This window comes from Haliaeetus albicilla, chromosome 7, assembly GCF_947461875.1.
Source record: "Haliaeetus albicilla chromosome 7, bHalAlb1.1, whole genome shotgun sequence".
Taxonomy (NCBI): domain Eukaryota; kingdom Metazoa; phylum Chordata; class Aves; order Accipitriformes; family Accipitridae; genus Haliaeetus; species Haliaeetus albicilla.
In genome coordinates, this window is record NC_091489.1 from 2,619,670 (window position 1) to 2,644,225 (window position 24,556).

General features: G+C 55.4%; 2 protein-coding genes across 2 annotated transcripts; one reads left to right on the forward strand and one right to left on the reverse strand.

The window, feature by feature from the left end:
* Window positions 1-3,322: 3,322 nt before the first annotated feature.
* CBX1 (chromobox 1) lies at window positions 3,323-15,727 on the reverse strand. Its single transcript, XM_069786501.1, has 5 exons — window positions 15,546-15,727; window positions 7,144-7,319; window positions 6,424-6,601; window positions 5,589-5,683; window positions 3,323-4,915 (listed from the first exon to the last, which is right to left on the reverse strand). The coding sequence occupies exons 2-5, from the start codon at window positions 7,281-7,283 to the stop codon at window positions 4,771-4,773; spliced, it is 558 nt and encodes a 185-aa protein (XP_069642602.1). The 5' UTR covers window positions 7,284-7,319; window positions 15,546-15,727; the 3' UTR covers window positions 3,323-4,770.
* Window positions 15,728-16,070: 343 nt separating this feature from the next.
* On the forward strand, window positions 16,071-24,482 carry SNX11 (sorting nexin 11). The gene is made up of 7 exons (XM_069786503.1): window positions 16,071-16,170; window positions 20,217-20,265; window positions 20,566-20,652; window positions 21,008-21,108; window positions 21,365-21,463; window positions 21,650-21,862; window positions 23,323-24,482. Exons 2-7 carry the CDS (start codon window positions 20,245-20,247, stop codon window positions 23,462-23,464), a joined length of 663 nt encoding a protein of 220 aa, XP_069642604.1. The 5' UTR covers window positions 16,071-16,170; window positions 20,217-20,244; the 3' UTR covers window positions 23,465-24,482.
* The last annotated feature ends 74 nt before the right edge of the window (window positions 24,483-24,556 follow it).

The following is a 24,556-nucleotide window of genomic DNA, read 5'->3' on the forward strand; positions in this document are numbered from 1 at the left end:
CAGCTCGAAACCTCCCTTCCCTCTTGCAGCTCCAGCCAGCCCTGCTGCTGTTACACAAGCCCCACCTTCCCCACAGGTTTCAGCTGTAGCGTTGGTTACGGAGCCAAAGTTTATTCAATCATGAGTGTATTTATATCAGGCTCTGCAGGCCAGCTCCTGTCCTGTCCCCCTCCCTGCAGGATGAGGCCCAGGCAGGCCCAGGAGGAGCAAGGAGACCGAGCCCTTCGTCTCTGTGTCTGGAGGAATACGCTTTTCCAGCACCTCGGTCTTGCCACGGAGCCGACAGAGGGGCATCGCTGACCCCTCGGCTCAGCTTTTCCCTGTGCCGTGGCCGTCCCCACCTCGCTGCCTGTTTAGGCTGCTGGTGGTGGGAAGGTCTGGCTGCAAAGCCGGTGGGCAGCTGCCAGGCTGGTGGTGGCTCCAGCCCCTGGTTTAGCAGCTCCGTTCCCCAGGCAGAGCTCGGTTCGTGTCCAGCCGGGCTCAAGGGCAGGCCCTGACTTCATTGCTGTTTTCCGTGAAGGGTTTTGTGCTGCCAGGGTGCAGGCAGGAACCCAGACCCTGCAGAAGATGACACGTGCAGCTCCGATGAGTGAACTGGGGATGGAAAACTGCTCCTGGGAACTGCTGATGCACCAGCGAGAGACTGGGCTGGTGCTGAATCGTTGCACTTGGAAGTAGCATTTTGGGATGCCTTCCTGGTGGCTCAGCATCATATCATCTCTATATATCTTTTAGTTATAGCCGCCTTTCTGTAAGGCTTTAATACCCACAACCTTATTGGCACTGCTGCTTGTAGGCGCTGTGTTTTCTCAACTGGCGTCATTATTACGTAGCAGTTCCTGCACCCCTACACTGAGTACGCAACAGAGCCTATCACTAAAAGCCAGGACATCTGGGTGAGATGCTACTGTGGGGGCCTCAAAGCCTTCTGTCCACCAGCCTTGGCCAGATACAACCAGAAAACCAAGTAGAAAGCGCGCTGCCGGCCCCGCTCTGCTCCCCGATGGTCTTCTACCGGGGTTCCCCATGGGGCAAATGTCATTTCCCTGGAGACTAAACCGCTCCTTATGGGACTGGAAGAGTTTGTCTACTCCTGCTGCCAGAGTTGAGCCCAAGCCAGCTCTACGCATGGCAACAGCGCAGCCAAGGGGAACGTGAAGCATTAAAATACACACTCTGAGGTGCTTCCTGTCTCTCTTCCTGGGCTCTAGGGTATTTATTTCAGATATTCCTTCAGGGCCTGTTTTAGAATGTAATACCGGCTTGCAAATAAAACCTGCAAGGATTTCCCCCACCCCAGTGATGCTCTGAGAAGGTTACAGCCCTCCCTGTGGGGTCCAGAGAACGCATGGACACAGGAGGGGAAGATGCACTGCTCTACCCAGGTTCCAGTCTCCCTTTGCTGCCTGCCCCCCACCACAGAACAGGACCTTTTACTTCGTGTCTCCGCTCCTACACCCACACACGTCCTTGCTCATGCACAAACATACCAGCAAACCCCCATCTCCCTGTCAGGGAGGCTCCAGGTGAGGAAAGCGCCGTTCCCCAGCCTCCGGTACGGCTTCAGAGCAAGCAAGCCCAAGCTAAGAACAAGCCTGACAAAATCCATTCAGCTCTGGCTCCCTGCCCGTGCCCGTCACATCCCGTGCGGGGCAGCTGGGCACCGGCCTTTTGCAGGTAGCGAGGAGGGACAGGAGCTTAACCAGCTCTGCACCTCCGCTGCTGTCACTCGCATGTCATGCCATGCGCTGTCAGAGGCGCAGGCTGCCTGCCAGCCCGTAATCAGGTGAAGTGCAGACCTTTCATTTTCCGAAGCAGGAAGCACTTAGCCACCAGCGGGGCCTCGTGCCTCTGATCTCGGCGAGAGCCGTGGCTCAGCGGCCCTTTGAACCAGTGTCCGGCTGCCGCCCGAGCCCTCAGCGTGGCAGTCAGGCAGCTTCATGCTGGTGTGCTTGCTTTCCCGGGACAGACCCTGGTTTCTGCCAGCCTCTGCTGCGGTGCGGGGGGGGGGACAAAGAAACTGCCTCTGCCTCTGCCTTGCCCCGCTTCTGGCAGCCCAGGGCAGCAGTGAGCTCCAGGAAGACACCCTCATCATCAACCGCACATCTCTGAGCCTGTTAGGAGGGCTGGGAGACTATTTCCCCGTGCCTCGGTTTCTTGAGAGGTGACCCGTCCCGCTTACAGAGTGCCACAGCCAGAGATAACCGGTACCCAGAGATCTGGTGCCTGCCAGCAGCTCACACGGGAGCCCCATGTACTCGGTGCGGCCACAGTCCCACCCCCAGGATGGAGCAATGTGCATCTTCAGCTACCTGCTGCGATCGATCGCCCCAGAGCCTCCCTAGGGAACCGCAGCCTTCTTACGTTCAATTAAGTGGACGTTACCCCTTCCATCTCTAGTGATTAATACAGGTTTAATTGCTGCTTCTGCTGGCTGCTGGGGCAGGGCAGATATTTCACCGTCCCGCTGGGTATAGGCTGTGCTGTTGCGAATAACCTGGATTTCAACTGGCTGCGTAGTTTTGCAGCCCTGAGTGCCAGCGAGGGGCTGGTGTAGCCCCTGTTCAGCCCTGAACACCACACAAAAACTCCCTGCCTCTCCCTGCTCCATCCTGCGCCCTGCAAAAACCAGAAACCTCTGAGCCAGGAACCACAATCCTCCTCCCTGGAATGCTTCAGCCCACTCTGCTGTCCACAGAACTGCGTGGAGTGTCAGCTGGGCTGAGCAGAGGAGGACAGGTTATTCTCCATGCACAGGAGCCTGTGGCCTCCAGCAAGGCTGTATCAGGAATAAAGCAAGGCCATCTCCACCTTCAGCCAAACAGTCACCAGAACCATTGCCAGAGCTTTAAAAATCCATCCGTAAACCCAAAGCGACAAAGTCTGCTCAATGTTCAGATGAGAATTGAAGTAAAGGTCACTTACCCCACCTCTGGTGCTGGATCCTGGCTAGGAACACACGCAGCGCACGCTCCCTGCTCAAGCAGCATCTTGCTACATCAAACGAGGTCCCAAATCACAGCTAGTCCTCTTGTCTCCAGGGGCGAGACTTGACTCAGGCCTCTAGACACTAACCTCTACGACACCTCTTCTCCAGATGGAAGTCAACATAAATCAGAACCCGCTGTCAGCTGCTCCAAAGCTCCTGCTGCTGTCGACACCCAGATCGGAGCCACCGGCTAACCTGGGCTGCACCAGAGCTAACCTTGCTCAGAGAGAACCACAACCGCAGGCTAACTTCCCTCCGTGACCTGCTCTACACCTCGTCACTCATCTCATGGACAAAGAGCTGGAGGAAGGAGCAAGGTAGAGAAGAAAAAGATCAGGATTATAAATCTAAAATTTTATTGAGACAAAAAACTGACAGAGCTTGGTATGAAGTTAAAATCCAAACACGTACTTTACATTTAAACAACGTTTTCACAGAAACCTAAACACATGCTTTTAAAAAAAGGTTTGTACAATGCAAGTCTAGATACATACCACCCTACAAGGAGGTGCCAGGAGTCTGGTGGGGCTCATGACTCCAGACATTAAATAGTTCAATATTTGTAATAAATCTGATTAAAAAAAAAACAAACTCAGAAGATTCAGGGTAACACATCCAGCTCCAGCACCAATGTCTGGCTTCCTACAAACAATCACTTGTTATGGGAGAATATGGAATTGATTTTTTTCTTGTGCTGCTGTTGACTTCCTCTCCCTCCCACAACTAAAGGGTTCCCAGTGCTGCTGGCTGGACAGTCAAATTAAGGTGAGTAAAGGTACAAGTAGTCAGAAGTCTCTCTCCCCCCCAATTTTGAGAAATAGCACCTTGTAACGGAAAGAAGGGTAGAAAGGCTTTTAAGGGGTTAAAATCCATTCCTGCCCCGCACCCCACCCTCCCACATACAATGCATGTGTCAGTAACTGGCAGTTCTGCTTCAGGACAATACGAATCACAAGTTTGCATTTTCACAAGTCTCCCCTCATCCCCCCCTACCCCCCCTTAAAAATTGCTCGCAGGGTTTTGAGGATCTCGGCTCCAGAGATTTGGACATTCACAGTTTCAGTCTCATGTCAGTGTCCCTGTCTCCTTAGTTCTGTCATCAATACTGGGCTCTCCCCTCCCCCCTTTTTTTTTTCCTTTTCTGAATTCAGGTTCTAAAAAAGATCTGGAAATGATCTGGAACATTGTCACCAGACCTCATCTCCCTCCCCCCACAATGAAACAAGAGACCAATTTCCCCACATCCCTCCCCCCAGCCCCCCAAACCAATACACCAGTAAATAGCAAAAGAAAAAAAAAAACCAAAACCTACACACATGCTACGCCGTAAAAATGCAGAGTTAACACTATTGGGAAGAAGGCTGTGGGTTGCTGAGATGGTCTTTGAAGAATAAGCAGTATCCATCTGCACTCCCTTTCCCCAGCCCACCCTCACCAGTGATAGTCCTTCATGGAAGGGGCTTTGCTTCCTCTCCCACAAGCTGCAAAATAGACAGCCTCGAAACAAACACCCCAATTTCCCCCCCAACTCTCCCAGTAGCCCCCTGCCCTTCCCTCCCCCCCCCCAAATTGAGCCGGGCTGGTTTGAATCTGTACACAGCATGAAGCTGCATAAAGCAGTTGAGCAGCTGCAGGGCACAGAAACCATACTGGTCTCTTCAAAGGGCATCTTCTCCAGCCATCTCTACGCTCCCAACCGAGCAGAGCTGCGTTCTCTCCCTCTTGCTCAAACCCACAGTTCAGATCTTTATACAAAGGCTGGCCAGAGCGGGTGCCAGGGGTTAGTTCTTGTCCTCTTTCTTGTCATCGTCCTCTGAGGGGTAGGAATGCCATGTCAACCTCTCCTCATAGAACGAGATGACCACCTGGGGGCACTTGATGTTGGCTTCCTTGGCGGGGACCAGGTCGGCCTCATCGGAGTTCTTCCTACAGGCCAGAGCAGAGGTGCAAGTTAGGGGGCTGCGGAGGGGAGGCGGAAGAAGTGGAGACCGGAGAAAAATCAAGAAGCAGCAGATAAATGGAGTCCCCGAGGCGCTTGGGGGATCCAAGCGACCCCTTCCCGAGTGGCTCTGGAGCAGGGAGAAGCAGCACATGAGCCCAGGAAAAAATCAGGCATTTCAGCTCTGTGTTGTTGGGGATGGGGAGAGAAGCCAAATCAAAGCTGCAGCCCTGCCCCCAGCCACTCCGTACTTCTGAAACGGTGCAAAAGCAAATGGCTCTCACACCTACGCCTGACTGGTTTGGCTCCCACCTGCGCCAGCGACAAGCCCTGTGTCACTACAGCCGAAGGGGACACGGTCATCGTCACGGCTCTCCTCTGGGTGCAGCCTTCCGAAACTGCAGCCCGCGCCATGACACCATGCCCCTCTCTCTCCCCAAGCTCGCGCCTGCTGCGGGGGGACATCTTAAGAGCCACACAATCCCAAGGGCCCTACCTGCTCGTTTCACATCCACGTTAGCCTCAGCGCAGAGGGTCACCTCAGGCAGCAGCGCCATCGCGAGAGATTTCATGCCAGGTAGCAGGGACTCCCCAGGCGCAGGTCCTTCCCTCTCTGGCACAGAATAAGTGAAGAAGTGACAGACACAAAGACACACTCACCACTTCATCAGGAACATGAGCTCCCCGCTGGAATCCGTGGCACCAATGATTCGCTCTGGCTCAAATCCTCGGGCAAAGCCTCGCGGTTTCTCCGACTGAAAAGAGACAAGTTTCCACTTGTAGCATCACCAGGGTGACAGCCACAGCCCTGTTTCTGGTCACCAGGACACACTGGTGGCTGTTCAGAAAGGCTCTGCGTATCAGGTGCTCAAGCTATAACGACAAAGGCCAGCGGGGAACTGAGAAGACCACTCAGGTGTAAACCCACTGCACGGAGGTGACCTCCTGCCGGGCCCCAGGCAGCACAGCAGAATGCCCTGCAGGCGATCTCATTTCCAAGGCCATGCTGGTCAAACTCTTGTGCTGGCCAAGATTCAGCAGCTCCTGGGATGAAAACCAGACTGCAGAGCCTTTAACTGTCCCTTTTCACAAGCAGCTCTTGAGCACCCTGAGCAGGAGGCTCTCCGCTCCACCTTGTTCCCCCTCCTCAAGGGGCAACAGGCAACTCCTGCCTCCTGTTTCACCCCTTCTGCGGCTCTTCAGAAGAAGCTGGGGCTCCGTACCCTTTTGGTTCAAGAACTGGCCTTTCGATTTAGTGCTAGTACTGGCTCAGCATTCACCAAGAGGCCTAGCTTAGACAACAGCTCATGCCTCCTTCCAAAAGCTACAGCTTTTCAAAAGCACTTCAGCTGTGTCTTGCTGAAGTGCAATAGTTTCCCTTCCGTGCAGCAGAACAGTTTGACTGAGGTTTTGGAAAAATGGCTGCTCTAGCTACTAGACACCATGCCAAATGCAGGGGTAGGGAGGTGAGCACAGAAACCCCACCCTGCCTCACCTCTTCCTTCTTCTTCTTTGGTTTGCTCTCCTCCCCTTTGTCCTCCGTGTCAGACTCTGCTTTGCGCTTGCTCCCCTCAGATTTCTCGCTCTCATGTGCGGTTTTCTGGGACTGAAGGAACTCTGCAATGAGGTCTGGGCAGTCAAGGTTCTCTTCTGGCTCCCATGTGTTATCTTCACTGCAATCAAAGACAACAGCTTAGTTTTACATAGGGGCAGCTTGCTGCAGCTTTCCCTCCCTAGAAAAGTCCTGGACACCAGGTCATGCGGAGATGCTGAGAGAAGCAGCCGGCTGGATGCAGGTGTCCTCACCCCATGAAGCAGGACCCTGCCCTGATCCAGGCAGGGATGCAAGAGGGTAGGGCAGTTATTTGCCTTCTTGGGAGAGAAATGCAATTCATTTTACCTGGCTGCTTGTTTCACACCAGGTTTAAGTGGGGGAAGCCCCACCAGGGCACTACACAGCCTGTTTGCAACACAGAAACAGGACTTTCTCACCTAGGCTGTGCTCCCGTAGCCCTGATTAGAGCTCGAGGCATTTAGCAGTGCCGTTTTTATCATTACGGCTGTCCTTGGCCTGTTAGCTCCATTTTAGAGACAAGGAGAGGCGCAGCGAGACTGAGCTACCTGCCCGGAGGCTTTGGGAGCCAAAGGCAGAAGAGATGCTTGTGCTGGAGCAGCCCAGCACCCACCCCACAGCAGCAGGCAGGGAGGCACTTACTCTGAGAAGCCTTTCCACTTCAGCAGGTATTCCACTTTGCCCTTTACCACTCGCCGATCTAGGACCTTCTCCACCACATACTCCTCCTCCTCTTCCTCTAAGACCTCTTCCACTTTCTTCTTGTTCTGTTTTTTTCCCATTGTGCTGGCCAGTTTTTCAGCTTACGGGCGACGCTGCTAAAAGAGGAGAGAGAACCACAGGTTTGTGTCAAGGTCGGGTTTGCCAAACATACTGGATACACACAGGCAAAGCACAGCGCAGGAATGCTGCTTTGGAGAAAATAGGCACATCCAAGGTAGGTAACACACAAAGAGATGGGCCAGGATGGTCCTGCCAGTTGAAAAGGCAAACAGGAATCTCCAGCAGGAGCTGCTGCATTTACACAATGCCTTTTTGACACACAGCTTTGGCCTTTTTGTCTCCCCAGCACCTTATTTATTTCACCAGTTCCATCAAGACTCTGCCTGATTCCACCCATACTTTGTCCCTGTTTTCAGCATACCATGTCTTGACCTCGTTGCTCCCATGTGTTGCCCACCGACCTCCAGAAATGAAGCTGCATCCTACGTCAGCTGCTCCACACCTTGTCATTCCTCTGCCAAGTCCCTCATGTCCCCCCCCAACCTGTTCTCTCCCCTTCCCTCATCTCGCTGGCCTGCCCTTCAGCTAAGTTCAACCCTGCCCTGAGCTACAGAAAGCACTTGCAGAGCTGTACAGCAGCAGGAGGGAGACTGCACACTGCTGATATTAACTGAAAGTTAATAAATAGTTAATCCAAGTTAAATACAAGTCACAGTCCCTGATACCAAGCTCCCCATGTTCATTTCCTTGCTGGTTCATGGATGTGCACTCTGGGATATTTATCTAACTCACCAACCCAGAAAATGTTTTTTTCTCCTTATCTTTCAGAGCTGTTCAGACAGTCAAAAATTCCTGCATAGTATCCAGTCCTTGCTGGGAAGCAGCAGAAGTGATGCAGAGCTAGGACAACTCTCTGGCCCGACACAGCCCAAGGCTACCAGCCGTAAATGCTGCAGCACACAGGTAATGTGTGATGGGGCAGCCCTCGGCGTAGCTCTCCGCTTTCCGCTCGCGGAGGGGGGGACTGCAAAGGAGAGGCAGCCCTGCCAACACGCCGGGCGCTTCCCCCAGTCTGAAACGAAACACCTCAGAGAGCCAAAAACCACAGAGAGGCCCCACTTCCCTGCTGAAACCCAGCTCAGACCAGTAAGAACACCACAGCCCGGCGGACCCAGGGTCAGCCTCTTCCCGCTGCTGCTGGGGATGGCCGTGCGCCTCGTCCCTGCCTTGTGTCCCTGCTGTTGGGCAGGTGGTTCTGCTGAAAACACCCCTGGTCCTTGCAAATGCTCTCCAGCCACTTCGTGGCTGCTACCAGTTACACTGACAGGTCCCAGCCCCGCAGCCAAGATCCTGAGCCACCACACAGCCCCGCAAGGGAAGGCACCAACGAAGCATCTGCTCGTGTGAGAAGGTGGCACTGGAAGGATTTTTTCTTTAGGTTCAAGGAAAACACAGAGCCCTCTAGTACCTTGACCTCATCACCAGCCTCTGCTCCAAAGAAGTCTGCGCAGCCAGCCGAGCACGCTGAACAAGTTGCACTGATTTAGATTGACCAAAGGGTCAGGAGGTTTCAAATCTCCCCATCTGTTATCTCCAATAAGCAGCTACGCCATCACGGAGAGCCACTGGCAAAGCTGGCAACGAGACCCAGACTGCCTGAAACCAACTCTGTACCTCAGCCTCCTAAAACCCCACCCTGCTGAACAGCTGCCCAGGGAGCTTTCACAGCCTAAGCGCTGAGGAACACGACTTCTCTTTTATTCCAGTAAAATACATATTTTCTGCCAAGCAAAATGACTGGTGAGCAGGTCAAACATTACCTGCCCAGAAACTTCCGTTTTGCCACTCAGGTTACCATGAATCTTCTAGAATAAATTTCAGCTGGCAAAATCTATGCAAACTGGGGCTGGTTTATACGGCAAAACAAAAATCCTGCAGATTTACACCGGCTGAAGGCGATGTCAGAGTTCAGCAACAGTCTCAGCTCTCGGGGTACAGCTGGATGAGCTCCCTTGTGCACAAGATGCTGCTGAGCTGAGTGATCAGCTGCCATTAGAGCATCCTTCAAAGGGGAAGTCTTAAAAACAGGCCCCACAAAGCTTAGAAGACGTACTGCCAGTTCAGACCAGCAGAAGCCACAGCAGAGAGGATGGGAGGCAGCACAGCCGAGCCAGCACCCTCCAGACCACCCCATCTCCGCTGCTATATCCAGACAGGGCTCGAGGGTAGCCGAGGAGAGCGGAAGAGCACAGAGGGAGAAAGCAGCAATTCTCTGCTTGGCAGGCGCTGGACCAATGTGTTTGTACTTTGGACCCCGCTACTGTACTGCTGCTTTCAACCTGATCTTGGTGTACGAGCTGTGCCAGCGCCTGGGCTCTTGCCTTGGCAGGGCGATCAGCCTCCAACTGTGCTTGCTGCCAGACAGACATCTTCCCTTTACACCCCACCCCTCCATGCACCAGCCACAAGGCAGGCGACCACAGCCTCCTCACTTGATGGCAATGTTGGGGTAGAAGGAGGAATGGACACCTTCCCCCTGCCACGGCACCCAGAGCTGGGGCTGCTCATGAACCAAGCAAAGGACCAGCAATAAAGGCCCAGCCAAAGTGTTTGCTAGCATCTAGGGGTGCTTGGTGGTCACTGAGCAAGTTGAGAAGTCCCAGAGCCCGGCCTCTGCATCACAAGCCTTTTCCTCCTTCTGCTCATGTTCAGCACTAGGAACGTCCCCTGCCTTTCTTTTAACTGGCGGTCTCAGAAGAGGGCTCGGCACCTGAACGGGCTGCAGAGCAGACAGGGACAAGGGAAGAGTTTGTTCTGCTACTGCACATGCTGCACTGTGCTCGCACAGCTCCAGTGTCCACCAAAGGTGAAAACTAAACCCACTCTAAGTGTTAAATGAAGTGAGAAGTTCCCTGCCCTGTATGGATCAGCAGCTGAGGTGGTAGTAGGGATATTCCCGCAGACAGGCAGTACTTCCCCCATGGATCCTTTATTCAATGCCAGAGGACACCCAGACCCCCAAGGATGAAGTTTTATCACCCTATTCAATGGGTGCAAAAAAACCAACCACCTGGAAACAGCTCACTAAAACAGGGCTGTACAAGAACATGCATCAGAGAAGCTTTTCCCTCCTCAACTCCTGGGCTGAAATACACTGACAGCATCTTTAATCAAATGCCAGACGGAGGCAAACCCAAAGCAGCAAGGCTCCTGGTTGCCTGCAGACTCACCGAGGAGGAGGCCAGGCTGCCTGGCACCACCTCAGCTGGTGTGCAATACAACAATGTAAAGCCTGCAACCCACCGCCAGCATCTAATCCCAGAACAGCAGCCAGCGCTGCAGCGGGAAGCTAAGAGATCGTGTTTCACTCTTGAATTCTTCAGGCAGTTCCTTCCTCCTGTGCAGGACAGCCTTCCTCCTCTCCATCCTCCTCCTCTGGCACTGCATGGCCGTTAGAGAAGGGGGCCAGAGCCAAGCATGCCACAGCAGAAGAGATTCCCAAAAAGGTGCCATTGCTCCTCTGGCTACTACCAGCAAATAAATTCCAAGACAACCTGGAGGGGCTAGATCTCGGGCTTCCCCTCTCTCAGCAGGGACTTCTGTTCAGCTGCAGCCAAAAGGACTTTATTTGAAAGTGCTGTGGTTATTGCTTGGAGATGGACTTGTTTTCAAGGCACCTAACGATGCTCAGCTGGATCGCCAGGCCACTTGAGCAGCTTCCTAAGAAGGCAACTGGATCAAAGAGTCTAATGGTAAAGTCTGGCCAAGATGAGCTCAGAGAGGAGTTGCTAGAACTAGAGGTGGTGTGTAGGACAGGTAGCTGTGGAAAGGGAAATAGAGAGAGGCAGCAGAGCAATGCAAGCAATGCAACACTGCGGATGCATCGTTTTATTGTGGTAAGTGTTGGGCAGAGAAAATGCAAATCCAAGGCCAGGAGCAGTTTGAGAAAAAGCTTGCCAAGGGGAGAGACAAATATACCAAAGGGCTGCAGCAACCATATCTTAAGCGTATGGCAGGCAGCAACCTCTCTGAAGTCCCCAGACACTCAGGAACCGTTCCTTTCAGCAGATGTTTCCCTGTTTCTGCTAGAGGCATTTACACCACAGAGCGCCAGTGTCACCCCCTTGCACGGGCCTGCTCTGCCTCTGTGGGTTCTCAAGATGTCCGCTCCCACGCAGGCACAGGGCTGGCACCCAGCTGCCTGCTGACAAGCCGTCCCCTCGGCATTTGTCCCTGTAGCAGGGACAATGTCTGGTTTTGCCTCCGGAGCCTTCAAGCCAGAAAGGTGCTCTGGGCAGATAAGGCCAAGCTGTAGTTCACAGCGTCTGCTGCTAAAGACAGTACAGATTTTAGTGTTCGAGCCAGCAGCACAGAGACAAGCTGCTGCACAGGCCCCTCACTGCACTGCAGTCAAAAACGCAGCTCGAGTGTGAGAAAGGGACTTCAGCCCCCCGGGGGGGTACAAACTCAACTCGTGGCTTTATCTGCGAAGCATCTGAGCTGCTCCCCACACCCTCTTCCTCCACGTCAGGAATGCCTCTGTGGAACAGAGTGCTCGACAAAGATTTCAGCCTTCTGTGACCGGGAACATCCAAACCCTCCAATTTTAGTTATTAAAAACAAACCACAGCCACCCGAAGTACTGACTGGTTTCTAGTCTCTGGAGGAAGGGGGAGAGGCTGAACAATCCCCGTCTACTTGGACACGCAGCGCAAGGAAGACTTACCCCGTGCTCTACTCCCTCATCTCCAGAGCTTTCAAATAAACACATTTCACTCACACCAAGTTCCTGTGCACAGAGGTGTAGAACGAAGCCATTTCATTTTGCCTTGGCATTTTTGGGAAGGGCAGACAACTCCTATTACATTTACATGAGCAGTCTCATGTCTATAGAATTTGGGGCTAGATGACTCCTGCCTGAGAGAGACTTCATCAGTAGTATGTTTCCTAAAATTTAGCTTCAGTTTTCTACACTTAATGTGTGAAAAAAGTTGGCTTACACTGAAAAATATGATTTCAAGACAGACTCAGGATGGGCCTATGCCAGATCTTTCCATTTTCATTCGCTGCTTCTTACCTAACACTCAAGGCAAAGCTGAAATCCTTTGTGAAGAGGAAAGCAGAACAGAGAGACACCAAAAGCATAACTTCTTGGACTGCAGCTAAGAGGAAAAGGATCCAGGACACACCTAAGCCACTTGAAAAGAGTTCAGACTCCGGTAGAAGGCCATGAAGAAAGAGACCCAGCACAAAGGTGTGTACAAAAGCCTGCATTATTGGGGCAGGAGCAGACAGAGGAGCAAGAGCTAGCATTGACAGCATGTCATCACAGTAGATCAGAGTGAAGCACATGCTGGTAGCATGAGATCTCCTGGAGAACAGCATCCAGGTAGTGAAACCACTACCAGACAAATACAAATTCACTCAGCCCCGCTGGCTGGGACCAGCTGGATCTTTGGAAGATCGCGAAGCTCTACCTAATACCATTCCGTGATGCCTGGTGCTAATCTTTTCAGTAGAAAGTTTAACAAAGGAAAGGAAGACCAGACTACGAAGAAAAATGTGGAGACCCAGAGGTTTAATTTGCATACAGACTAGTTCCATTAGCTGCATCTTAAAGGATTAACAGTTCAGCTCAGCTTTAATGAGTTTTAAACTTAAAACATTTCCTCCTCCTGCCTTTCTCAAACTTGGCTGGGATCACTCATCTCTTTAAAGACTTATGAGCACGCCAAGTTTATTCCACACGCGCCAGGGAAAGGCAGCAGGCATCTTTCTTTTGAAGTGGGAACGAGCATGTTAAGTCTTCCACTCTCCAGAACCTGAAAACAGCAGAAAACATTTCTGGAAAGTTTGAGTGAAAGCTCAAGCCTTTGAGCGGAGACCAAACTAAAGAAAAGCCACAACCTTCAAGCTCAGCCACATCATTTCCAGTTAAATTCACAATCCATGAGAGAATGCACCTCTGGATTTAAGAGAAACACACATGCAGCAGTAGGAACATTACCTCCCTGCTGAAAAAAGAGAACCTGAGGTAAGAAATCCCGTCATGCAGACAGGAATTTTGTAATGTGAAGGTGGACACAACTTCTGAACTCTTTAGATCAGATAAACACTCATGGAGTCAGAGCAGGGATTTAACGTTCTTCTTCCTTTTGTAGAAAGACGAGAAAACATTGTCCCAAGTGCTGCAGGACTCCCAGCTTTCCAGTGGCCCCCCAACAATGCCCCCTCTCCCTCTTCACGAGCAAACCCAGGCCCCTACAGCACCTTCCTCTGTCAGCCTTCATCCCTAGGGACAGAGTGACTGCATCTGGGGGCATTTCCCCCAGCAGCCCCACGCTCAGGAGCTGCCTGCCAGCACTCGCAGGCCCTTCACCCGGTTATTTCTGCATTTCACTGGCATTGGGCAGTGGGGTTAGAGCAGCCACATCTGTTTCTCATCGTTTTCACTACCAGGTTCTCAAGCACTAATAGGAAAGTGTGCCTGGGTCACAAACCCTATGGGGACCGTTGACTCCAAACATACCCATCGCAAACACCTTCCTCTCTCAAATGCACAAGGGATTTTTGCTGGTTTTTTTTCTAAAGTTAATAAAATCTTTCACAGATAGAGCCTGTAATTATTCAGCCAGAAAGCCCTTTTATACTTTGATCTCTCGGTTTTATAGGGACAACATATGAGCTTGCCGCTTCCAAACTGATCAACCCAATGCCAAGAGCACTGCCCCACCTCTGGGATCCTCACACTCAGCCCCCCCGTCTCCAATGCTCCCCACCCAAACTCAGGCCACTTTCCAGTCCCTGCCATCTCCTCCATGCCACGTGGGAGTGGGTCAGCTTCACAGCACAACCCTGAGCCAAACCCTGCTGCCACCCTCTCGGCCAGCCCCTGCACTCCCGGGGCAGTTCCCCATCTGCCACTTCCTCGACAAAGCTTCACCACCTCCTTGTCCAGAGATACAAATCCCATTTTGGCTCCATCACCTTCCCTTTCCAGAAGTCCTACTCTTCCCCCAAATGCTTTGCAACTCGCATTCCAAGTGCAGCTCGACTTCCCCAGCTCCGAAACCTCCTCTCTTGATGAAGGAGCCGGAGAAAGCCAGCTCTGCTGGGGAGCTGTCCCGACACCCAGCCCGAGCTGCAGGTGAGCAGGGACTCGACCCAAACACAGCTCCTGCTGCATCTCCCCCCTCCCCTTCCCCAGCACATCCCTGCTTCCAGCCTGCCAGCCACAACCTCCCTTTTCCTCCACGTCCTGCCAGCCCCGCACTGAGGTCTCTGCAGGAGAGCTCTCCCCCAGCCCCAAGGCCCCACGTTCCCCCAGCTCGCTCCCCAACAGCTCTCCTCCCCCTGACCCCCCGGGATCGGCTGCCGTCCCACTCCCTGCCCTCCTACAGCCTGCTGAGCCACTTCCCGCTCATTCTCCCCGCCAAAAGTTGATACTCATCCCCTCCTTGCTCTCACAGCGGCCGAGCCTGAATCCCCCTCCTTCCCCAGCCTCCCCCTTTCCCTGAAGCTCTCCCCCCAGGGAACACCTCCCTTCCCTTCCCCTCACCCCAGGGGCTCCACCAATGTTTTTTTAAAGCACCGTCCCATCCCAATGCCACCTTGCTCCCCCCACAGCAGGGACCCTGCTCCAGCCTCTCCCCTCCCACCAGACAATTCCACCCCACAGCCCCTGCCTCAGCCCAGCACAATCCCCCTCCCCATTTCCCCAGACCCCCTGCAGCAGCCCCTTGTTCTCTCCTCAGGCACCAGCCCCCTCCCAGCATCCCAAGGCACATCTTTCGCCTCTGTCCAAAGGCACCCCCCGCACCTCCCCCCCCCCCGAGCCCCCCTCACCTCTTCCTCTCCCCCACGGACCCTCCAGGCCCAGCTTTGTCCCCGGCCCAGCCCCTCTTCACTCCCAGACTCGGTTCCCCCCCCCGCCCCCCTTGGAGGGGCACAGCCCTACCAGCACATCCCCCTTCCCCAGCACCCCCCACTAACGCTTCTCCCAGCGCCCCCAACACCCCCCTTCCACTAACACCCCCTCTCCTATCACCCCCAAACACCTCCCTCCTCTAACCCCCTCCCAGCACCCCAACCCCCCCTCCACCAACACGCCCTACCCCAAACACGCCCCCCACCCCTCTCCCCAGCACCCCCCCCCAACCGCCATCTCACCACCCTAAACACCATCTCCTGCGCCAACCCCCCCCAGTAACGCCCAGTTCCTCCCCACCATCGCTCTCCCCCCCCCAACACACCCCCCCGCCCCTCCCCCCTCACATCCCCCCCCCCCCCCATCCGCGGCCCCACCCGCGGCCCCCACTCACCTTACACAGCCCCGCCAACGGTTCACCGAGGGGAAGGGGCCTAGCGGGGTACGGGGACGGGCGGGCGGGGCGGGTCGGTTGGCACCGTCGGGCCTGGCCGTTCTCCGTCCGCCTCCCTCGAACAAAAGAGCCCGGCCAACCCCAGTACCCGCCGCCGCGCACTGCGCCTGCGCCGCGACCCGCGCCCGCCCAGCTCCGCCGCGGGGTACCCTGGGAAACGTAGTCCGCCACGGCTCTAGGGGGGACATTGGGAGTCGTAGTCGTCGGCCTTTTCCCACCCTCTCCCTCCCCGCCCGCCGCCGCCGCGGGGTACAGTGGGAGCTGTAGTCCCCCGGGTCCTCTGCCGCCCACCCGGGAGAAGCTTTTTTTTTTTTTTCCCCGTTAGGTTTAAGCTCGCCGCTTCGGTGGGGATCGCAGCGCGGCGTGGCGTGGCCCGGGCCCCTCGGGGAGGCCGCCCGTTGCTGAAGGCCGCAGGCCGCACCCCGCCGCCTGAGGGGGTGGACTACAACTCCCAGCATGCCCCGCGCCGGAAGGGAAAGGAGGGGGGGGAGAAGAAAGCACCGCCCTCGCTATAAGGCCGCCGCGCCGCCGCGCCGCTTAAAGGGGCCGCGGCCTGCTGGAGGAGGTGAGGGGGGTTTTGAGGGAGGGGTAGGCCCGGGGTGAGGGTCTACCGACGGCGGTGGGCTTGGGGGTCCGCTGGGCCCCGCGGCAGACAGCCTCCGGTCCTTACCGGGGGATCCTTGGCCCGCTCGGGGCGGTGGAGCAGGGCCCGGGTCTGGCCGGTGCTGGGGCGGCGGGGCTGGGCCTCGCCCCCTGCTGCGGCCTTTCCCGGCGGGGTTGGGCCGAGGTGGCGGTTGACCAAATCAGCCTCCTTACAGTGGTATCGAGCCCCGAGAACCGTGGCCGGCTGCTGCGGGACCGGGCCGGAGCTGTGGAGCGGGTAGAGCGGTGCCGGGGCCCAGCCCCAGCCCCGTTCTCACAGAGGGGGGTGGTTGGGCTGGGCTGATATTAGAGTGGTCAAGCATCTGGGGTTTGTGTTGAAATGCTGTGGTGTTGGGCTGGCTGGGGACATCCCCTTTCAGTGTCCGTGCCTTGTGTTGAAATGCTGTGACGTTGGGCTGGTTGGGGACATCCCCTTCCAGTGGGCAATGGTGGACTAAGGGGGGGTGTCCTGATTTGGGATGGGGAGCCCTTTCCTTCCCGTGTGGGAAAAGAACCTCAGAGAACCTGCTCTGGTGTTGGTTGTGGACAGCTCTGTCCAAGTGTGACAAGCAAAAGCAGAAACAAATGGGACTTGTTCCCTTTTTTCCTGCTGTGGAGCTCCTCTGTGAGGCTTTCTTCAAAACGCGAGAGACTCTTGTGTGGCTGGATGTTGCCTGGAGCAGTGCTGGGCTTGAGCAGATGGATGTGAAGCCTTGGCCAGCCTGGAGCTGCAGAGGGAATGGAGCTGGGGGAGGGAGCTCCAAGCTGGACTAAACTATCACCGGTGTGTACTACTTAGGAAAGAGTATTTGATGCAGGTCCTGCTGTTATGGAGGGTTACAGGCTGCTATTAAGGAAGTGTTTGAGTCAGCAAGGAAGAAAAAAGATAGCAAGCGAGAGAGAAAAACAAACACTTTCTCTGTCAGCAGGGTGAGTACAGGGCTGGGGGTGGCAATCCACCTGGAGTTGGACCACGTCTGTGGCTCGTTAAGTACCCAGGCTGCCCTAGCCTGGGCAGGTGAAAGTCGTGAGGCTCCAGGAGCATGGGTGTGGGGTGTTTCTGTGTGGCTGCCACCTCTTGTGTCCTTCTAGCTAGAAGACATTGAAAGCGTGAGCCCTGGAAACACTGAAATGCAAATTGTAGGAAGATTAAACCAAACCCAAACCACATATCCCAGGGCCCCTTAAACTGAGGCTTTAAGCAAAAGCCCTAAAAGAGGATTTGGTGTAACTGTTTAAAGCTAACTCAGAGCTGCCTTCTCCATTGGGTTTAAGTTGATTTATCAAGTTAAGGTCAATTAACTTCCAATAAAGCGTAAATAAGATTATGTGTTTCTTGGTACAACTCTGGATCAAAGTATAAAGATGTGAGTGCTCAGACTCTGATCTCAGTTTTCCCCGCAGCCTGTCCACCTCCTTGCTGACTGCAGAGAGCCATCTCTGCCCCCACCCCGGCCTAGCTCTCTCCGCTCTTTGGAGCACCCTTTCAGTAGCTAGGAAATTAAATTCTTTTTCCTGGCAACCCTCTGCTGTTCCATTAGGCAATTTCTGAGTCTCTCTTTTCTCCCTCCTGCATTTTTAATCTAGGCAGGGCTGTTACGCAGAGCCAAGAGCTCTAAAAGCAATGGGACGACGGCAGCGTCCCTTGGGGAGGCTGGGGAACATAATGGTCAAGTTCTGCTGCTGAACTGGTTCTGGCTGGGAGCCCCCAGCACGGGGGAGGATCGGAGCTCCCCCATTACTGTGCTGAGCAAAGTGACTCATGTCACATTTGGCTCCTTCACTCCCTTCCTCTCCCAGGGGAAGAATCATGTGTGCTGAAGCGTGGGGTTTTTTTTTGGTAGGTTCCCCTCGCCCTCCCCCTTACAGCTCAAATTGGAAACAGCAGCAGTCTGACCCAACTCCAGCGGGAGTTCAGTTACTCAGAGACATCTTGGAGCGGGCCTGGGTCTCTTGCTGTCTATCCTGAAACTCTTCTCTGCTCTTATTAATGCATTCTGTGCTCTGCGGGTGGAATCGGATGGCTGAAGTCTTGCAGAAAGTACCTGCAAACCGGTGGAGCCAGATTTTTAAAATGTGGTTTGTGGCTCAACCCCTCCCCTTGTCCCAGCTAAAATTAGCTTCGTCTTCAGAAGAGCTTTGCCTCACATCTGAGCGTATAAATAAAGGCTGGGTTTCCAGTGCTGCCTGACACTTGGCAGCTCTCATGGCCTAAAAGGCAAGACTCCAGGAATGGGGAACAGGTGAAGGGTTGCGTCGCCTCTGCCATCAGGCAGCTGTGTCCCTTGGGAGCCTGGGCTGTGACAGGCAAAGTTCTGTGCTGCCGGTTCATCCCAGGGCCTCCAAAACCTCTTGCAAGCAATCCCGCAGAGGAGGTGAAACCAGGACACGGGACATGCTTGGTCTTCCAGCTCCCCCTGATGAGTATTCCTGGTCTGTGTGCACACAGTGCGTCTGCAGGGTGGGGAATGAACTCTGTCTCAGAGGGGTTTCGCTGTCTGGACTGTGCATTTATTGCATGGTGGTGGGGTTATCTCGCTGTCCCCTTCCCCCCAAGCCCTGGCACTGTGTTCATGGTGTTGTTGTAGAACAGGAATTACTGCAGGAGCACGTAATGGTGGAGCAAATTAGCTGACACGGTCCAGCAGGACCTGGGAGCGCCGGAGGGATGTGGCGGAGGAAGCGGCTGGTGTGATGGGAGCGTGCAGGCAGCTCGTGGCGCAGCTGAGCTGGGAAAACTGGGCAGCACAGGGGGCACCAGGCACCTCTGTGGCTCCCCGAGGGCCTCATCAATGCTCGTTGACCTCCCAGCTCCCACTGGGAGAAGGGGAAAGGGAGGTTGGGGAGGGGCACAAGGGAGAGCGGTCACAATGCGGATACAAAACCTAGCCAGGTGGGGAAATCTGGTACCAAGTTTGCTGCTTATTCAGGTGACTTGGGAAAGAGCTGGAGAGAAACATCATATCTCTGTCTGGTGCTAATGAGAGACTTACTGAGGTGGCAGCTGAGGAATGGGTCTGATCTATGCAGGAGAAAAGCAGGTTCCTCTGGTGAGGGGCAGCAGGGTCCTGGTGTGGGCTGGCTGCTTTACCTGCTTGGATGGCCCAGCCAAGCTCATGCTGGGCAGGCAGTGAGGGGAGAGGGAGGCCTGTAGGAGAAGGAAACTCTGATAAAAGCAGGGTTTTCTCCTCCCCAGCCAAACCGGCTCCCCTGGCATTTCAGTGCAAACCTGCCCATGCAGGGAGTGGGCTGGGCTCTTCCACCCTGTCTCCCTCCTGCATTGCCAGTTCTGGCTCTGCAGGAGCAAACTGGTGACCCGGGGTCTTGGTGCTGTGCAACGAGGAGGCTGTTCCTGGCTAACAGGAGTTACGGTGGGGGAAAAGCTCTCCGGGAGCTGTGTCCGGCTCTCCCAGAGACCCAGTTATCTGCCTGGGAGCAGGGATGTGCTGTGGGAGAGGAGGGCAGGCAGCTTAGCAGGAGCGGCTGGCTGCCCTGTCCCGTCCTCAGGTGCTTACAGCCTGTCTGAGCTGGGATCCCTGCTCACCTCTGTGATCCAGGGATTTCTGAGTGCTGTTCCAGAAGGCTGCAGGATCCCAGTGCCTCCCTGTGGGTAGGGGTGACCTGAAGAGGAGTTGTGGAGGAAAGAGGTGCTGCAGGCTCTGGCTCTGGTCGCAGTGCAGTCTCCAGCACACCCCAGCGAGAGCCTAACAGGCCACGTTGCCTCAGGAGCATATGGGAGATCCATGCTGGATGCTCTCTCCCCTGCGGACTGCTGGATTTGAATGCATTCACTTTATTTCGTTGTGGCTGAGGGGAGAGGATCAGGGAGGGCAGCTGAATGCAGATGTGGGGGCTGAAGAGGTGCCTGCTGGATGGGACAGAGGTGTGAGGTGCCTGGGGGGATGCAGAGTGCATGGGAGACCCTGATGTGTTGATCTTGTCTTACTAAATCCTTTTTTCTCTGTACAGATGTTTCCTGCTGGGCTCTGGCTCTAGGATGTTGGAGAACAGAGAGGAAGTAAGACCCTTTTTGACATGGGTTTTGTCTGTTCCTGGGTGGGGTTTGGCAGCGCTGGAGCTGGTGGTCTTGGCTGAGTGCTGTGTCGAGGGGTGAGAGGTGCTGAACGCTGGGCAGGGTCCATGGGGTGGAGCTGAGGGGCAACTGGTGACAGGGATGGGAGAGGCTGGAGGTGTCTGTGCTGCCCCTGGGGCAGGATGGCCGGACAAGCCAGTGTGGTCATTGGCACCTGTCCCCGGCAGCTCCTCTGAGCCCTGCGAAGGGGGTGATGCTGGCACTTAGGCAGTGTTTCTGCCGTAGGAGCTGACCACGGTGCGTGTTCAGGACCCCCGAGTGCAGAACGAAGGCTCCTGGAACTCTTATGTGGATTATAAAATCTTCCTCCATGTGAGTTGCGGCTGGGGGAGAGGGGTGAGCTGCAGAGCTCCATTGTGCCATACGTGAGGCTCATGAGTGGAGTTGTCTGACCATGTCTGGCTGTGCTGAATGGGGATGGAAGGAGCCATGAAGGGGGGAACCTTCAGCAGCCCATCCCTCCTTCTGTGCTGTCTTCGTGTGGGTCTGAGACCCACCTTCTCCCCTGGAGCCTGCTCAGGTTTTCCAGGCACTTTCAGCTCCACAAAGCTTTGAGGGGATCCTTTAGTCACAGAGCTCAGAGGTCTGTGCAGGTGAGATCCTGCCCTCCTCTGCCTTGCTGTCCCTCAATCATGCGGATTATTTCCATGGTGGGGTTTTTTTGCAGACCAACAGCAAGGCCTTTACTGCCAAGACCTCATGTGTGCGGCGCCGGTACCGTGAATTCGTGTGGCTGAGGAGGCAGCTCCAGAAGAATGCTGGCTTGGTGTAAGCATGCCTTGTTCTCCCTCCCTTACCCCTCCTGCAGCCAGACACTTTCCCATTGCCCTGGGGGACACACATGAACTCTGAACAGATGTGGATAGAAACCCCAGACACAAACTTGGGATACCTGAGCTCCTAGGATCCAGCCCTGCACAAAGCAGGGTCCTGGCTGCTCCTGCCACGGTGCCCCCGTGTCTCCTTGCTCTGGTGCTGGGGTGATCCGACCCTGAACTGCCGCCTCTCTGCTCTGTGCCTGCAGGCCTGTCCCAGAGCTGCCCGGGAAATCAACCTTCTTCGTGGGCAGCACGGATGAGTTCATCGAGAAGCGGAGACAGGGGCTGCAGCAGTTCCTGGAGAAGTGAGTAGAGCATTTGTGAGGGCTGGATGGAGGGAGAGGACACACTGCTCCAGTCTTGCTTAGAAGATGCTGGCTGTGAGGTGGCAGTAGAGCTGCCGACGGTCACCCTGGTGCTGTGGGGCAGGGCTCAGTGTCCTCTGTGCTCCTGGCCGCCTGTCTCACTCACCCTCCTCTCTTTGTGCACAGGGTTGTGCAGAACGTGGTCCTCCTCTCCGACAGCCGGCTGCACCTTTTCCTGCAGAGCCAGCTCTCGGTACCCGAGATAGAGGCGTGCGTACAAGGCCAGGGCTCGCAGACAGTGACAGAAGCCATCCTGCACTATGCCATGTCCAACTGCGGCTGGGTGCAGGAGGAAGAGAGCCGCCCCGCGCTGCTGCCGGGAGGGGACCTGCATGGCAGGTAATGCAGGCAGGGAAGGACAGGCCCAGGGGTGCCACCAGCGGGGCAGCCCCCAGCTCCCTTGCTGTGCCTGGACCTGCTCTGTGCTGGCTGGAGCAGGCCTGGCTACTGGCAGTGCTGGGAGGCAGCTGGTGACTTGCTGTCTCCACCTCCCCTTGTCAGTGCTTGCAGCTGTGTGTCTGACTACAGCCTGATTTGAAATGGTTGGTGCTTGTGCAAGGGACTTTCACCAGTAGGGAACAGCCTCTGCTGTGAAATAAGAGGAGCTGCCAGGCTTTCTAGAGACCCCTGAATGTTTTTGAATTTCCCTGTCCCATCCTTACTACAGTCGTTTGAGGGAATGAAGTTGAGCACGTGTTCCCCAGCCCTGCACGCTGAATGGGCAGGATTCCTGGGGGTCAGGCGATAGGAGCTGGACATCTTGGGCTGTCACCAGGAGTCTCCTGTACTGCCCTCCAGGCTGCCCGGGAGGGTGACCTGTCCTGGCCAAGACTTAGCCGAAAAGAGCTCGAGTCTCTCAGAACAACTTAAGCTGAGATTTACAAAGGTCTTCAGCTGCTTTCCTCCCTTAATCTCTGGGGAGTGAGGAGCCTTTGGAAGCTTTCAAAGCTCAGGCTTTCTGCGCATCTTGCCTTCGTCCTCGCAGCGTGAGTGGGTTCTGCAGTTCCTCGTGCCCATCAGAGCTTCAGAGTTCTTGCTGCGAGCTGGGGAATTAATCGGGCATCTCCCTGTGGGGTGGCTGCCCCTTCTGCAGCCATTTGGAGGTTTTCTGCACCTGGGGAGGCAGCTGACCTGGTGGGAGAGGAGGGCATCCTCAATCTACCACTGCTGCAGCTCCCTGCAAGAAGATGAACAAGCCCAGACAACGCCTGTGTGTTTGAGTCCTGTGGCAGGCACGGGGTCCCTGGCTGTGCTTGCTGGTAGCCTGGTGTGTCTGGCAGAGACGCTTGGGGTCCCCCTGCCCCTCAGATGAGGTATTTACCTAAGCAGGAGGCTGTGTCTGGCCTTCTGCACCACCCAGTGCCCATGTTTCTTCATCTTGGTTTTCAAATAGCAGGAAGAAAGAGGTGTCTGGACTCCAGCGAGAGACCTGTTTTTAAATAGAGCCCTTCTGGTTTAAGGAAGGGGTTTGAGGGAGCGCAGCAGCCCAGGCTAATGGGTAGGTACCCAGGCAGCGTGGCTTCCTGCATCTCAGCTGCCAGCCCCATCTGCCTCTCACCGGTGACAGTCTCCCCCCCTTTCCTGCTCTGGGCTTGCATGCGACGGTGAGTGGCTGCTTCTGTGGCTGAGCTGGCTGGAAGCTGAGGGCTGTGGTGGGGCTGTGCAGAGGGGAAGCAGCCTCTGCTGTGCAGAAGCGGTTGCGTCAAGGAGGCAGTGGTTGACTTGGAGCCATGTGGGCAACTCGGGCCCTGCATCTTCCCCAGATCCCTTCTCTGCTCTGACCTGTTCTCTCTTTCCAGCTGTGCCGGCCTGGGAAGCCTGCAGGGTCCAAGCTGCCTAGAGACCTTCCCATACTGGAGCGACTTCGGCATGGATGATACCCACTCGGACAGTCCGGATGAACCAGCTGAGCCCTTGGGTGGACGGCGTGAGATGCAGTAAACGGCTCTAGCGACCTCGCCTGCCTTCCCTGGGACCTGCAGCCCTTGCTGGAAGAGGGACCGCTGCTGAGCTGGAGGGATGTCCAGGCTGGTGGGACTGGGGCTGTACTGGGAACATGGCCTTGTCCCGGGCTCTGCGGTGTCCGGGGCTCATGTGCTCTCTCCCTGCTGACTCTCGACTGTCTCTGATGTCCCAGGCAGTGTGTTTGTATCGCTCTTCTCTTTGGAGAACGGATCTAGTGGTTAGTGAAACCTGTGTTTGTTGTTCCCATGGCCTTTGCTCTCTGACTGGAGCAGTAGCAGGGCTTAGTTAGGTGGCAGTGCCAGCGAGGCTCTGTGGTTTTGGCATGTCCCTGGCCCTGGGTGGGGTGGGATACTCTGGCTCAGGTCCAGCATGATGGAGGAAGGCTTTCCTTGGTGGAGCCGCACGCTGGGAGCAGGGGCTGGCCACTGCTCAGCGAGTCTCTTCAGTTTTGTCTCATGTTCCCCTCCGCGTTGCAGGCAGGGGAGGCTGCATTTCCCCGATAACAGCCGCGCTGTGCAGCTCCTGGGGAGTGTGGTCTCAGCTGTGTGGAGCCGGAGCTCACATGTGGGGTGCAGATACCGTATCCACACCTGGGGCCTTCTGGCACAGCTCGCTCCGCAGGTTGCCTGCAGCTGGGACAGAGATGAGCTTCCCCCTGGGAGCATGGGGCAGGGGAATGAGTTGGTGGGGAGGTGGAGGGGGGGGCAGTTTGTCTCCCCTGCCCTTTTGAGGGGGTGCCCCTTTGAGATGGGCTCCTTCCTCGCACACCAATTGCCATGCACAGGAGGCAATGGGGGTCTTGCAGCCAGGATCTAGTTTGCTCAGAAAAAAGGAGCATGTAGCTGCCTTGGAGTCGGTGTCCGGCAGTGCTTGGGCTCTGGCTACTCTTGATGCCTCTCCCTGTGCTCTCCTGCACCTTTTCCTCCCACCCTTCAGCACTGGTGAAGGCAGAGCCGACGTGCTCTGACTTGAAATAAAAATGAAGTAGAAGAGACTTACTGGTTGCTGGCAATGTCTGTCCTCGCTGCGTGGGTGGAGGGAGCTGAGCTGAGGCCGAGCTAATTGCAG

Coding starts and splice junctions, on each gene's coding strand:
- CBX1 (XM_069786501.1), bottom strand. CDS start 7,283: ATGGGAAAAAAACAGAACAAGAAGAAAGTGGAAGAGGTCTTAGAGGAA. Junction 6,602..7,143: donor AAGTGGAAAGGCTTCTCAGA/GTAAGTGCCTCC, acceptor CTTTGATTGCAG/TGAAGATAACACATGGGAGC. Junction 5,684..6,423: donor CAAAGAAGAAGAAGGAAGAG/GTGAGGCAGGGT, acceptor GTCTCTTTTCAG/TCGGAGAAACCGCGAGGCTT.
- SNX11 (XM_069786503.1), top strand. CDS start 20,245: ATGTTGGAGAACAGAGAGGAA. Junction 21,109..21,364: donor CAGAAGAATGCTGGCTTGGT/GTAAGCATGCCT, acceptor CTGTGCCTGCAG/GCCTGTCCCAGAGCTGCCCG. Junction 21,863..23,322: donor GGAGGGGACCTGCATGGCAG/GTAATGCAGGCA, acceptor CTCTCTTTCCAG/CTGTGCCGGCCTGGGAAGCC.